The sequence below is a fragment of the Crotalus tigris genome, unplaced genomic scaffold, assembly GCF_016545835.1.
Source record: "Crotalus tigris isolate CLP2741 ecotype Arizona unplaced genomic scaffold, ASM1654583v1 scf7180000020352.946698, whole genome shotgun sequence".
NCBI lineage: Eukaryota > Metazoa > Chordata > Lepidosauria > Squamata > Viperidae > Crotalus > Crotalus tigris.
The window spans coordinates 190,070-204,674 of record NW_024097981.1 but is presented as its reverse complement, the minus strand read 5'-3'; the positions used below and the strand labels follow the sequence as shown (position 1 = coordinate 204,674).

At 41.2% G+C, this 14,605-nt stretch overlaps 1 protein-coding gene across 7 annotated transcripts in view; it reads left to right on the top strand.

Annotated features, from left to right (window-relative positions):
- NKTR (natural killer cell triggering receptor) overlaps nucleotides 1–14,605 on the top strand; it is a 60,543-nt gene that overhangs the window by 5,747 nt on the left and 40,191 nt on the right. For 2 of the 7 annotated variants that reach the window (XM_039366758.1, XM_039366755.1), the window contains exons 1-4: nucleotides 5,313–5,469; nucleotides 6,565–6,658; nucleotides 9,590–9,664; nucleotides 12,805–12,912. In XM_039366758.1, the coding sequence (XP_039222692.1) occupies nucleotides 6,601–6,658; nucleotides 9,590–9,664; nucleotides 12,805–12,912 (241 nt within the window). In that variant the 5' untranslated portion in view covers nucleotides 5,313–5,469; nucleotides 6,565–6,600. Of the gene's footprint in view, nucleotides 1–5,312; nucleotides 5,470–6,564; nucleotides 6,659–9,589; nucleotides 9,665–10,616; nucleotides 12,913–14,605 lie in introns of those variants that run through there. The other 5 variants (XM_039366761.1, XM_039366762.1, XM_039366757.1 and 2 more) reach the window with 4 other exon arrangements.

Sequence of the window (14,605 nt, the reverse complement as noted above, 5' to 3'; positions counted from 1 at the left end):
CAACTAGGTAACATCATCAGTGCTAAAAGAGATTGGGGTTTGTGGAGAAGAGAAAGAGGAGCGGGAAAGGAGGAGGAGGAGGAGGAGGAAGAAGAAGAAGAAGAAGAAGAAGAAGAAGAAGAAGAAGAAGAAGAAGAAGAAGAAGAAGAAGAAGAAGAAGAAGAAGAAGAAGAAGAAGAAGAAGAAGAATAAGAAGAAGAAGAAGAAGAAGAAGAAGAAGAAGAAGAAGAAGAAGAAGAAGAAGAAGAAGAAGAAGAAGAAGAAGAAGAAGAAGAAGAAGAAGGAGACAATGACTATGGGATGTTTTCTGAGCTTGGTGGTTTCCTTGCAGACATTTCATGACCCAGCTAGGTAACATCATCAGTGCTAGAAGGGATTGGGGTTTGTGGAGAAGAGAAGGAGGAGAGGGAAAGGAGGAGGAGGAGGAGGAGGAGGAGGAGGCGGCTGTGGGGTCCTTGGTTATCTCTGAGCTTGGTGATTTTCTTGCAGACGTTTCATGACCCAGCTAGTTGCAACTTCAAACAATTACAAAAAGACTACAAGTGATAGTACAATTTATTCTGAATATAAGAAGCAGAATAAGCATTGTTAAATGTACCTGTCTCAGAAAAGGTCACAATTGGAGCATTAGCTAGGCTGTATGTGAAGTCCTCGATTTACAACTAAAATTGAGCCCCAAATTTCCATTGCTAAGAAAGACAGTTGTTAAGTGACTTGTGCCCCATTTTACCTTTTTTTGCCATAACTGTTAAATGAACACCTACAGTTAAATGAATCTGGCTTCCCCCACTGACTTTACTCGGCAGAAGGTCGCAAAACGGGATCACATGATCCCAGGACACTGGGAGTTTGAATTCTGATCAGGTGACCACAGAGATGCTACAATGGTCATAAGTGTGAAAAACAATCATACGGTAAGTCATTTTTTTCAGGGCCACTTTGAAAGATCACTAAATTAACAATTGTAAGTCGAGAACTACCTGTAATTGCACAAATATAATGCCTGTAAATCCAGCTAATGTCTTCCAGGAACCAAAGTGGACAGCTTCATAGAGGTCTGATGAAAGACTAGACCAGTGATGGCAAACCTTTTAGAGACCGAGTGCCCAAACTGCAACCCAAAACCCACTTATGAATCGTCGGGTGCTGGGTGGGTGTGGCCCATTGGGTGGGTGTAGCTGCGGTCGTAATGGTAGACTGGGTGGGACTAAAAAATTCAATCAATCAATTCCAACTTTGCAAGATCTTTTTTTTTCCTGCGAGAAGTTGAAAATGACTGATTCATTGAATCTTTTTTTTTTTTTTGCACACGGCGGCAGAGGCCTAAAGCAAAAAGGTTTTATAAAACTAAGGTGACCAACTCTTTTACAATAAGAAGGAGGACACAAATAAATTGAAGAAAAAAAAGTAAATCTAATGCGTGTGTGTGTGCGCCATGTCATGTTTCGGTAAGAAGTAAACAAAGCCACTTGGCGCGGCGCACTCTCTCAAAACAATTCTACTGCGCGGAGCGCATGCGTCTCATAATCCCATCTTGCTGCATTGTACCAAGCCTTGACGAATCGTCATATCAAGTACAAATACATCACATCACACGCATCGATTGAATATGGAGATTTACAGATTAGTCTTCAAATATCAAGAAAGAACACATGTAGGAGGACAATTTTCGAGAGAGGATAGAACTTACAAAAGAAGGATTGTCCTCCCTAAAGGAAGACGATTGGTCACCTTAATAAAACCCAGCTGAAGGCCTAGGGCTGGGGTGACGGCGTGCGTGCCCACAGAGAGGGCTCTGAGTGCCGCCTCTGGCACCTGTGCCATAGGTTCGCCATTACTGGACTGGGGGTGACATGACAGCAGTCTTCCAATATTTATGGGGTTGCTATAAAGAGGAGGGGTCCATGTCTCCTCCAGAGCTCCTGAAGGCAGGAGAAGAAGCAACAGATGGAAACTAATCAACAAGAGAATCAACCTAGAACTAAGGAGAAACTTCCTGACAGTTAGAACAATTAATCCGTGGAACGGCTTGTCTTTAAGGAGTTGTGGGTGCTCCATCACTGGAGGTTTTGAAAAATAGAGCAAACAGTTTGTCTGGAATGGTATTTGTCTTGCTCCTGCTTGGTCTAGAAGACCTCCAAGATCCCTTCCAACTCTTTTACTCTATTAATGAATTAAAATGGATTTTAAAAAGCTACATGCACATATTATCTCCACAGCGGACAGCATTGTGATGACTGGATTTCAGCCAATGTAAATCTTTACCATAAACAGAGTGACCATATATCCTTTATTATAAAGGACAATTTGTTATTTCAAAAAAAGTGACCTTTCAGTTGATGGATTGATTGCTTTGACTTTGCTTTTGAATCCTCTTTTGTCAAACAATGTTATCAACATAAACAATGAGTGTTTTGTTACCCTTGACAAACCTCTTTCCGATTTGCCCCCTTTTTCAGCTTTGCCTTTTATTTTTTTTTCCTCCCAAAATACGATCATTATAAAAATAATCCTTGACTTATAATCATTTGTTTACTGACCATTAGAAGTTACAACAGCACTGAAAAAAGGGACTTATGATCGTTTTTCACACTTACAACCATTGCAGCATCCCTATGATCAGGTAACCAAAATTCAGACACTTGTTAATTGACTCATATTTATGACGGTTGCATTGTCCTGGGGTCATGTGATTCCCTTTGGCGACCTTCTGACAAACCAAACCAGTCAATGGGGAAACCAGATTCACTTTACAACTCTGTTACCTACATAATGATGGCAGTGATTCACTTAACGGTGACAAGGAAGGTCGTAAGATGGGATAAAGCTGACTTAACAACTGTCTTGCTTAGCAACAGATATTTTGGGCTCAATTGTGGTCATAAGTTGAGGCTACCTGTACAGGTAATCCTCGACTTACCACCACAATGGTGACCAGAATTTTATCATTTTTTTGCTAAAGTTGTTAAGCCAATCTCTGCCATTCATAAGTGAATCTCAGGGTCATTAAGTGAATACAGATTCTCCCATTGATTTTGCTTGTGGGAAGCTGGCTGGGAAGGTCACAAATGGGAATCGCACAACCTGGGGATGTTGCAAACATCGTAAATACATGCTGGTTGCCAAGCGCATGTATTTTGGTCACGTGACCATGGGGATACTGCAATGGTCATAACTGCGAGGGCCAGTTGGAAATGCTATTTTCAGTACTATTTTAACTTTGAACGGTCGCTAAACGAATAAGTAAGTCGGAGATTACCTTTGTTAATGAGCAAGCTTGTATCCCTGTTGTTCTCATGTCTTCCTGAGATTCAAAATAAGTCACTCGATGGAAAGAAAAGATTTTTTTTTATTTTTTTCAAGCACTTTCTGGCGAGGTTTGCTCTTATCTGACTCCTTGTTCAACTGTAAATAGAATAGAATATCTTCATTGTCATTGTGTAACTCACAACAAAATTAAATAAGAAAGTTTCTTACCATCATAGTACTAAAGTTCCTAATCAAAATATTTTTCCAATTAAGCTCTTGAACAACAGTTTCAAGTATTTCTTGATACTTTATTTAAATACATTTATTTTGGAATATTCCATTCCAAAGACAAATATTATTTTTTCGGCATCTACATAAAATTCTTAACCTATTAAACTCTGAATATGAAGCGTTTATGATCTGACCTTCACAGCACTCCTGATGCGAAATATAGGCTGTCCTTAACGTACAACCATTCATTTAACAACCATTCAAGGTTACAACAGCAGTGAAAATAGTGACTTACGACCGGTCCTCACTCTTACAATCCCACAGGTCACATGATCAAAATTTGACCACTTGTCAATCTGCATGTATTTAAGATAATTGCAGCATCCCAGTTCAAGCAGTTCTCAGCACCCAACTATGAAACAGCAAGCTGGATTTGCTTAACAACCCTGTGATTCACTTAACAACTGTGGCAAAAAAAAATCATAAAATTGGGTGTGAGTCATTGGATGACTGCCTTGCTTCTGGCGCAAACTGCAGTTGTAATCTGAGGACCTATAGCTGAGAACATGACTTCCATAATACCAATCAAAAGATTGACGAAGAAGCTAAGTTTGAATTACATCAAAAAATAAAGCCTTTCTTAATTATATCCATGTAATTTCCTCAACAATAATATAGACTGGTTTGTCAATTTTCTTTTTCCGAGTTTTTTTCCCCTCAACTTTCAAGTATAAACCTGTGGGTTTCCTTGTGGTTTCCTATCCAAATAAAGGGAATTGTTGACTTACGGCAACTGAGCCCAAAATTTGTTGCCAAGGGAGACATTTGTCAAGTGAGTTTTGCCTCATTTTACAACTTTTCTTGAATCACTGTAGTTGCTAAGCTAGTAACAAGGTTGTGAATTTAGCTTCCCTATTGACTTTGCTTGTCAGGTTGCAGAAGGGGATCACACTGCAACCATCATTAAGTATTTGAATTTTGTTCACGTGATCATGGGAATGTGGCAAGTCATGTGTTAAAAACAGTGTAAATCACTTTTTTCAATGGTGTTGTAACTTTGAACAGACTCTAAATGAACTGTTGAGGACTACTTGTTTTAAGAGAAAGTTCAGAAATATGTCCAAAAATTAAAGGGAACTCTGTAATGTAGCAAGCCTCTTCCTACTCTTGAATTATTTTTGCTCTGATTTTGTAACTTTCTGCATAATTCACATTCATTTTGAGATGAAGCAGGCTGCCTCTGAAGGAATGCACCACTAAGAATAACCTATCGAAAACAAAAATGCAAACATGTAACAGCAAATAACCCCCTACAAGGTACAGACATTATTTTATTGTGGCTTTGAACGATGGTAAGGATACTTTTAAAAGTTAAATTAAACATGTTAATGGTTATTTTCAAGGGGAGCTCAAGCAAAGTCTCCACCCTCCCTCACGGCCACAGGCCAACTGCCACATCCTCAAAGCATACGGGCCGCGCCGAGCGGCTCGGAAAGAGAGGCGATCTCGCGAGACGTCAAATCGACCAGCCTTTTTCTGTTGTTGTTGCTTGGTTCGGTTTGGACTCCTCCCCTCGAAGCTTTGGGCGGGGCAGCGCTTGCTCACGGGAAGGGAAAGACGGAGCTAGGCGCGCTAGTCGGGCGCCCCGCCCTCTTTCGGTGGCTTAAAAAAAAAGAAAAAGCGCGGGTGGGCGTGGCCCGACAAGAGGTGGCGGAGGCGGAGGAGGCGCGCGCGCCGAGGGCGGGACTGTTTGGAAAAGGCCAATCGGATGGAGAGAAATCCCGAGGGCGGGCCTCAAAAGAGGAGCGCGCGTGCGTACTCGCGCGTTTTGGCCCCGCCCTTCGTCGTCCCCCTCAGAAGATTTCCGTTAATGGCGCTACTGCCGAGGGGTTGTTGCGGCTGCTTCGGGCTGAGGTACTCGGCCGCAAGCCGGGCTGACCGGAAGCGGGTGGGCGCGGAGGACTGACCGAGTAGCTCCGGCACAGCCAGGTAACGACCCCGGCGGGCTTCTCCGAGAGCTGCTAGCCCCTTGACCAAAAAGGCACTAGTCCTCTTGAAGGAGTGCGGCCAATGTTTGTGGGGCCCGGGTGGGCGTTTTTCTCTTCACACATTCCTCATTAGAATCTCTCTCTTCCCGGCCTCTCTTTTTCAGGAGACTCAGTTTCCCTCTTCCTCCTCAAATCTCTTCATGAGGAAAAAAGTTCCAATTCCCATCATCCCCAGCTAGGCTTGGCCCGAGGAAAGGGGTAGCGGGGCAGTTTACACTTCCCTGCGCTTGCCAATTTTTTTATTATTATTTTTTCCTTTAAATAGAATCCAAAGGAAACAGGAGTAATTTATTTTCATATCTTAGAATATTTAAATTTTCTCCTTTTAGTTAAGAATTAAATAAGAAAAAGGGCAGAAATGCACAACATTTGACCATGCAACCAATGATTGCAAATAATGCATATTTAATATATGCAATAAATATATAATGCATTTATAAAACATGTAAATGTATTTCCTATTCAGTTCCTGTGTAGAATATGGAGATTATGTGAACTGTAATTTTCTATTTAATTTTTCTAATTTTAATTGTTTCCTTGTACTTTTTCTGCTTTTTTATTATATCGTAAGAAGCCCAGAGATACTGTACAGACAGTCCTCAACTTTTAACAGTTCATTTAGTGACCATTCAAAGGGACTTCTGACGTTGCAGCATCCCCATAGTCATGTGATCAAAATTCAGACACTGAACAAGGGTCTTATATTTATAACAGTTGCCATGTCCCAGGATCACGTAACAGTTGCAATGATTCACTTAACCACTGTGGCAAGAAAAGTCGTAAAATGGGGGAAAACTCAACAATGGTCTTAGCAGCAGAAATTTTGAACTCAGTCGTGGATGTACTTTAAGGACCACTTATAGTTAATCCTCAATAGCAATTATAATTCCTTTGAATGACGTGAAATTTTTGGTCCTGGATTTTATTGGCTGCTTCAGCATCTGGGTGGGGCATTTTTAGTCATATAAATAGTTTTCTCTGTGCCTCTAAGATTCAGCCATTATTTAAGTTTTGATATGCTTCTGTTTTCCTGAAGGTGGTAAAGAAGTGGGCATTAGGGCCTCCTGCCATCATGGGGGCAGAGGATCGCCCCCAGTGCTTCTTTGATATCGAAATTAATCGAGAACCAGGTAAGGTCTGAGGGCTCTATCAGTCTGTAAGAATATTTGTATCACGATACTTTAGAGTTCATGCTTGCAGAGATGAATGCTTCTCGTTAGTTAGATTTTGTTTACAGCCCTCTTTGGGGCACTGATCACTTGAATTTTAGTGGCTACGTGCTATTTTTATACAAGGTCAAATAGTATTTCAGAATAGCAATGCAAAGTGAAAAGAACTACTGGGGTGATATGATAGCAGTGTTCCAATATTTGAGGGGTTGCCACAAAGAAGAGGAGGTCAACCTATTTTCTAAACACCATAAGGCAGGGCAAGAAAAAAATGGATGGGAACTAATCAAGGAGCGAAGCGACCTAGAACAATGGAGAAATTTACTAACAGAACAATTAACCAGTGGAATGGCTTGCCTCTGAAGTTGTGGGTGCTCTGTCACTGGACAGCCACTTGTCTGGAATGGTATAGGTGTCCTTGAGGATGGAATTGGACTAGAAGACCTCCAAAGTCCCTTCTAATTCTGTTATTTTCTCTTTCATCATTTGTTGTATCAAGAAATAAACCAGGCTTAATTGCATACAATACAGTAAAAGTATAGCAAAATTTGGATTTAATTCCTGATTTGCTTGCTTGCTTGCTTGTTTGTTTGTTTGTTTGTTTGTTTGTTTATTTATTTATTTATTTATTTATTTATTGCCAATGAGTGAGATCAGCTAAATCAAGCCTGGCAATGAATGAGGTGACAGTTGTTGCGGCCAGATCAGCCTCGCATCCAATAAGTAGGAAAAAAAGTGACATTAAATACATTTTCTGATAATCTTTCTTAAAAATTTAGAAGTGGATGGAAGAATGAAACCATTTCTCTGTATTTCAACACAGAACATTTTAATAAGTACAATGTGGGATGCATCCAAGTGTTTCTAAGTTTGGAAAGCTCTTGTCCTGCTTTTACTATTTCTGTCCTGCAGTCCCTGGATAATTCCTTGATGTGCTGGTTTCAGGTTTATAATAATTTTTATGAATACTAGACAAGTGTTTTATTTTCATATATCAAGTTGCTTTGAATATTCAAGTGGAGGAAAGTAGGTTAGAAACACTTAAAATGAGTCCATATATTTTTGTATTCTAAACATCCCGCTTCCATAGTTTCAGCTAAAAGGTGTAAGGTTTTGTTACCTTGTTATACAAAGAAGCATATTCTCATGTCAGTTATCCAAACGTGATACTTCTTCTATTTTGCAAATGGGTTTCATATATTAAATAAATGTATAAAACATATTTACAAAATTGAAATGTATCACTTGCATTTAGATAACTGACGTGAAAATATGCTTTGTATAATAGTGAAAATGTTACTCCCTTTAGCTGAAAGTATGAGAATAACTTAAATAAGCATAGCTTCTCATTCCACATAGTGACTTAAAGGGATCTTATACAAATAAGACCAGAAACAAAACAATACACAATAGAAGCAATGTTTGATCTTAAACTTTAAAGCACCAGACTAGAAACTGGGAGACTGGGAGTTCTAGTCCCAACCATGAAAGCAGGCTGGGTGACTTTGGGCCAATCAACAGGACATGGTAAATTCTAGTCTCACCTTAGGTATGAAAGCCACCTGGGCCAATCACTAGGAGACTCTGAATTCTAGTTTCACTTTAGGCATGAAAAGCAGACCTCTCTCAGTCCAACCCATCTCACACGGTTGCCATTGTAAGGAAAGTAGGAGGAGGAAGGAGTATATATTTTATATTTATATTTATTAAAATTTATAGACCGCCCCACTCCCGCAGGACTCCGGGCGGCTAACAATAAAAACACAACATAACTTAACAAAACAAACAATACAATAACAGTCATCCAGGGGTCAGATTTTATAAACCCCAGGCCTGCCGGAAAAGCCAGGTCTTAAGCAGCTTGCGGAAAACTAACAGGGTGGGAGCGGTCCTAATCTCCGGGGGGAGCTGGTTCCAAGACATGGGCGCCATCACAGAGAAAGCCCTCTCCCGCGGCCCCGCCAAATGGCACTGCTTGGCCGATGGGACCTGAAGGAGGCCCAGCCTGTGGGATCTAACCGGATGAAGGGAACTATGAGGTAGTAGGCGGTCTCGCAAATAGCCTGGCCCTGAGCCATATAGAGCTTTAAAGGTAATAACCAACACCTTGAATTGGACGCGGAGACCAATAGGCAACCAATGCAGCTCACGGAGGATAGGTGTAACGTGGGTGTACGAGGAGCACCCACTATCACTCGTATAGGTATATTTGCTGCCTTGAGTTATTTATAAAAAAAAAAAAAGACAGAAGATAAATATACAAAAGGAACCACAATATACTGCATGCCTGTTGTCAAAAGACCAAGCTTGTCACTAGGTCGTGTTCAACTTAACAACCATCCATTTAATTATTCTTCAAATTATAATGGCACTGAAAAAATTAATTATGACCAGTTCTTGTACAGATTTTGTGTTTGTGTACGTATCACGTACATACTTAACCATATTTGTAGGGGTTGGAAAATAGGTACTAATCAAGATTCCTTTTTTGTTGTTGTTCTAGAAATTCTCACTGCAACTTACTTGCTCCAACATGTTACAAAGTGGTTATTTTTGGACTAGGATTATAATTAGAGCACATAAAAATACCTGGTCATTTGTGGAAAATGAAAGTGATCACTAAGCGTTTCTAAGTGCTCTGGCTGTGGCTTTCACTTGTTTTTCATGTCTTTACTGAAAGCAGAATATTGAGAGGGTTGCAGTTTCTGTAAGATACGGTTTGAGAAAGGCAAGCAGATAAAGCTCAAAGTTCCTATAAGTTGAAAAATGAGAAATAATTCTAATCTTCACAGCACAATTTAAATCCATGATAACATAATTGTAAAAAAGCTGCAATATGCTTTGGTTGGCTACTGTAAAAATGGTGTAATTAAACTTTAATTTATATTCCAGTTGGTCGTATCATATTTCAGCTTTTCTCTGATGTGTGTCCAAGGACTTGCAAAAACTTCCTTTGTCTATGCACAGGTATGTTTTGTTAAAGTTCTGAATAATTATAATTTTATTGTAATTCTGTACCGTGACTTATCTTTGGAGCCACTCAGAAAAGAAACACAAGGTCAGGCATCAGTGGCTGCCTGTTTCTTCCTTGGATGCCAGAAATTGTGCTTAGCAGATTAAAAAAAATCTGTAACGCAGCGTCCTTTTTTCAAATTATTAGTCTGTTCTGATACACAAATATAAATTTCCCTTAGGGCATGTTTACTGCGGGATCTCTTTTTTGAAATATCTGTTAGGAATGGACTGAAGCCTGCTACAAAAGTGACCAGTATACAGATAGTCCTCGACTTAACAACAGTTTGTTTAGTGACCATTCAAAGTTACAATTTCACTGGAAAATGTGACTTATGATAGTTTTTCAATTTAACAACCGTTGCAGCATCCCCAGGGTCACGTGATCAAAATTCAGATGCTTGGCAACTGACTCGTACTTATGAAGGTTGCAATACCCCAGGGTCATGTGACTCCCTTTTGCGACTGTCCAACAAGCAAAGTCAATGGGGAAGCCAGATTCACTTAACAGCTCTATGACTAACTTAACAACTACAGTGATTCACTTAACAACAGTTGGTAAGAACGAACATAAAAGGGGGCAAAACCCACTTAACTGTTGGGCTCAATTGTAGTCATAAGTCGAGGACTACCTGTATTCTGTCATTGAGCTAGAACAGGAGTAGGCCATTTTGGCTCTTTTATGACTCGTGGACTTCAACTCCCAGAATTCCTGAGCCAGCCATGCTGAGGGGAAAGGGAGAGGTTTCCAAGCTGAGCCATGCTGGCTCAGGAATTCTGGGAGTTGAAGTCCACGAGTCATACAGCGGCCTAGGCCAGAGGTAGGCCACCTTGGCTCTTTTATGACTGGTGGACTTCAACTCCCAGAATTCCTGAGCCAGCATGGCTCAGTTTGGAAACCTCTCGCTTTCCCCTCAGTGTGGCTGGCTGAGGAAGTTCATGGGTCATAAAAGAGCCAAGGTTGCCTATCTCTGAGCTAGAACAAAGGAATAAAAATGGAATGTCTAAATATTATTTAGTTATATCTGAATGTTATTTTTGCAGAGTTAAATTTGATACAGCGTATCAAAGTTACAGAGTTGAGCTATACACAAAGGTGCTTTTTCAAGAGGCAACTGGACTTTATTTTATTTTATTTTTTTGACGATGTTCCGCTTCTCATCCAAGAAGCTTCAGAGCTGAGGAAGCTACTTAGATGAGAAGCGGAACATCTTCAAAGAAAGTCCAGTTACCTCCTGAAGAAGCACCTTGGGACATACATGATCTGGATGACTGAAAATCTCCCTAGACATCTAATTGGGCTGTACTGCAGTATTGGATGTTAATAGCCTTTTCCCTATCCAGGAGCCTGGAATTTCATCTGTTCCCAGGAGTTTTAATATCCTATCTATATTGTGTCAATCTTTTTCAGCACAGTCCTGGAGAGAAGCAGCCAGCCAGTGGGAAAGTATGATTAATACAGCTAAACAGCTTGACCAATGTCTTTATCAATGACATTAAACATTACTAGTAAAGAGGTGGGAGAGCTAGCAACAAGTTGGAAAAACTAAATTGTTTGTGGGGTCCTGATCACATACAGGTAGTCCTCCACTTACAGCCATTCCTTTAGTGACTGTTCTGAGTTACAGCGGCACGGGAAAAAAATGACTTACAGCCAATTCTCACACTTACAACCAGCACAACATTCCCCACTGTCGCATAATCAAAATTTGGGCACTTGGCAACCCGACATATAACGGCTGCAGCGTCTCGGGGGTCACATGATCGCCATTTGCAACCTTGCCAGCCGGCTTCCGACAAGCAAAGTCGGTGGGGAAGCCAGATTCGCTTAATGAAGTTCGATTCACTTAACAGTTGCAGTGATTTGCTTAATTGTGGCAAAAACTGGGTGAAGTTCACTCGAACAACCTCCTTGCTTAGCAACAGAAATTCCAGTCCCAATTGTCATGAGTCAGGGACTACTTGTATCCTTTTTAACCATTATTGTTGTTGTTGTTGTCGTTCGTCGCACAGTCACCAGTCGTTCAGATTGGACTGGGCATTTTTGTCCGCCTCTGGAGTCCTTCCCGAGGACCTGGGATAGGCAGATGTGGAAGTTTGGTGGTGTTAAAGGTATTGTCGCAGGATGTCAGCTGTTCTAAGTAAAGCTGCCTTCTACCATTGGCTGATAGGGATTTTGTCAACGCCGATGTTATCAGATACATTTGCTGCCCATTTAACTCTTCAAAGCAATTCCAAGCACTTTTCTCCATGCTGAATGTTTCTTTGTGGTGAAACTCCCCATGTTGGGAAAAGAAAGCATTGGTGAAGGATTTGACTGACTTGATAACAGTGAAACATGTAGTCTTATCAATACTTCATCCTGTTATCCCAAAGGTGGTTTTTCAAAAGGCTATTAGACTTTGTTTTTCCTTGAAGGTGCTTCGCTTCTCATCCAAGAAGCTTCTTCAGTTCTGACTGAATGGTGGATAGGGGAAGGATTTATATTCCTTGCAGACAGCTGGTCATTAAAATGCTGTTGAGGCCACTTGGAGGTTTATCTGTGCCCTCAGGGTCACCTGAATAGTGCAAATGGGTGTGGAACCTTCTTGGAACTGCTAAAAGGACTGTAGCCTCAATTACTCTGTAATAACCAGATGATTATAAGGAATATAAATTCTTCCATCCTCCACCATTCAGTCAGAACTGATGAAGCTTCTTGGATGAGAAGTGAAATGTCTTAAACAAGGATAAACACTTTTGGGACAGCCATGACCTGGATGACTGAGAATCGCCATAGACCTTCATCCTGGTAAATTTAATGAAGTCTTAATTGGCAGTCAAAAATGGCTACCCTCTGTGTTTAGGTATGGTAATAGTAGCATCTTCCATTTGGAATAGAAACACTGAAGCTCTGCCAAATGTAGGTGGCTGTTTAGAAGTCACGTTTGTCCAGCTATGTGCAGGAGATACAGCTGGACACACCTGTAGCATTGTCACCACTTACGGCTTTAAGTGACGGTGACGCGAGACCAAGTTACGTTTTCCGACTCATTCGTCTTGGACATCATGGCTTGTAAGACTGCTGAGACCTTACATATATTTTCTCCTTATAGGTGAAAAGGGAATTGGGAAAACAACTGGAAAAAAGCTTTGCTACAAAGGTTCAACTTTCCACCGCGTGGTAAAAAGCTTCATAATTCAAGGCGGAGACTTTAGCGAAGGTAGATGTAATGACCTATCCTTAATCCATCACTCCAAATTGGGGGAGGGGTTTCCACTGTAATTAAAAGGTTGCCCAAATTTATCAGTTGCCTGCAAAAAAATTATGAGATGTTTGAATATATTTAAATATCTACAGTAAATGATCCTTTTCTCTTTTCAGGAAAAATAAATAGCTTGGATATGCTGTTAGCTCTCATGTTACATTATAAGAATGGTAACTTTCAAGAATAGATTGTATTATGTCAGGAATTAAACCATTGGCCTTTTTTTTTTAGACATTCTAATTAGAGTTTTATGGAATGTAAAACCCTGCCCTCGTCTCACTCTCTAAAATTTAGCCTGAATATTGTTATTACCATTGTTGTTGTAATTATACTTAGCAGTTTGGTCATAAATTGTTGCGTGTACATTGAGCAACTTGCACATCCATATTATTACAGTTAGTCCTCGACGTACTGTAATGGAGCCTGCTCTTTACGGTTGTTAGTCCTGATGGCCATTAAGAGAAGCAAGTCACATGATCACCTCGCTTGAGACTCTTTCATCCCTTTTCCCAGTCCAGTCGTTAAAACAAATTGTGGGTCATTAAATGCAGCACAGACCTTGCCCCAGACCTCCCCCAGTGCCTGAAGCCCCCCCCCCTACCTTGCTTCCTGCTTCTTGGGGTCCCTTCCCACCCACTGAATCCCCTTATCCTGCATCTCTCATCCTGCGCTTATCTCTCAAAGATCTCCAGAGCTCAGATTAGGGAGGCAAAGCAAGCCACTCTGTTGATGAGCCATCCAGGAAATGACTCCCATTTTTCCAAATGACCACAATTCAGTGTCGCCTCTCGGAAAATGGTGTCCACTTCCAGGATCACACCACATAGCCCAGCAATAGAACAGTCTGCCCTCCTTCCTTGATCTGTGTTCCAGTGATTGCTGGAAGGAAGTAAGGAGGACAGTATGGGACCCACTGGGGTGGGAAACGGCCGCAAGGCTTGTGAGGATTCTGGCAACAAAGGTCGTCAAATGTGGCCAAACTCACTAAACAACTGTCTTACTTAGCGACAGAAATTTTAGGCTCAGTTGTGTTCGTAAGTCAAGGACTACCTGTGTACTCTGCTCTAGCAGGAAGATTTTCCCAAATGGAAATCTTAATACCTGGGGATGATGTTAGTAGAAGTTATCGGAGCCATGGTGGTGCAGTGGTTAGAATGCAGCACTGCAGGCTAATTCTGCCGACTGCCAGCAGTTTGGCAGTTCGAATCTCACCGGCTCAAGGTTGATTCAGCCTTCCATCCTTCCGAGGTTGGTAAAATGAGAACCCAGATTTCTGGGGGCAAATATGCTGACTCTGTAAACCTGTGGTTCTCAACTGTGGGTCGGGACCTCATTTGGGGTCAAACGACCATTTCACGGGGGTTGCCAAACAACGCAGTCCGCCATTTTTTTCCCCCTTAGCTGTGCTACTCCTTTTTATTCTATTGGCTTTTGAAAGCCAATAGAATAGACTCTCTTGAATAGAGTCTAATTCTATTGGCTTTCAAAAGCCAATAGGAATTGTCCAGGCTGTCTCTGCCCTGCTGAGCCCGCCAAAAGTCCCATTCTGCAAACGGTGCTGCACCAGTTGAGTAGTCCTCAACTTACGACCGGTTGAGTAGTCCTCAACTTACGACCGGTTGGGGGTCGCGGCATTAAAAAGGTTGAG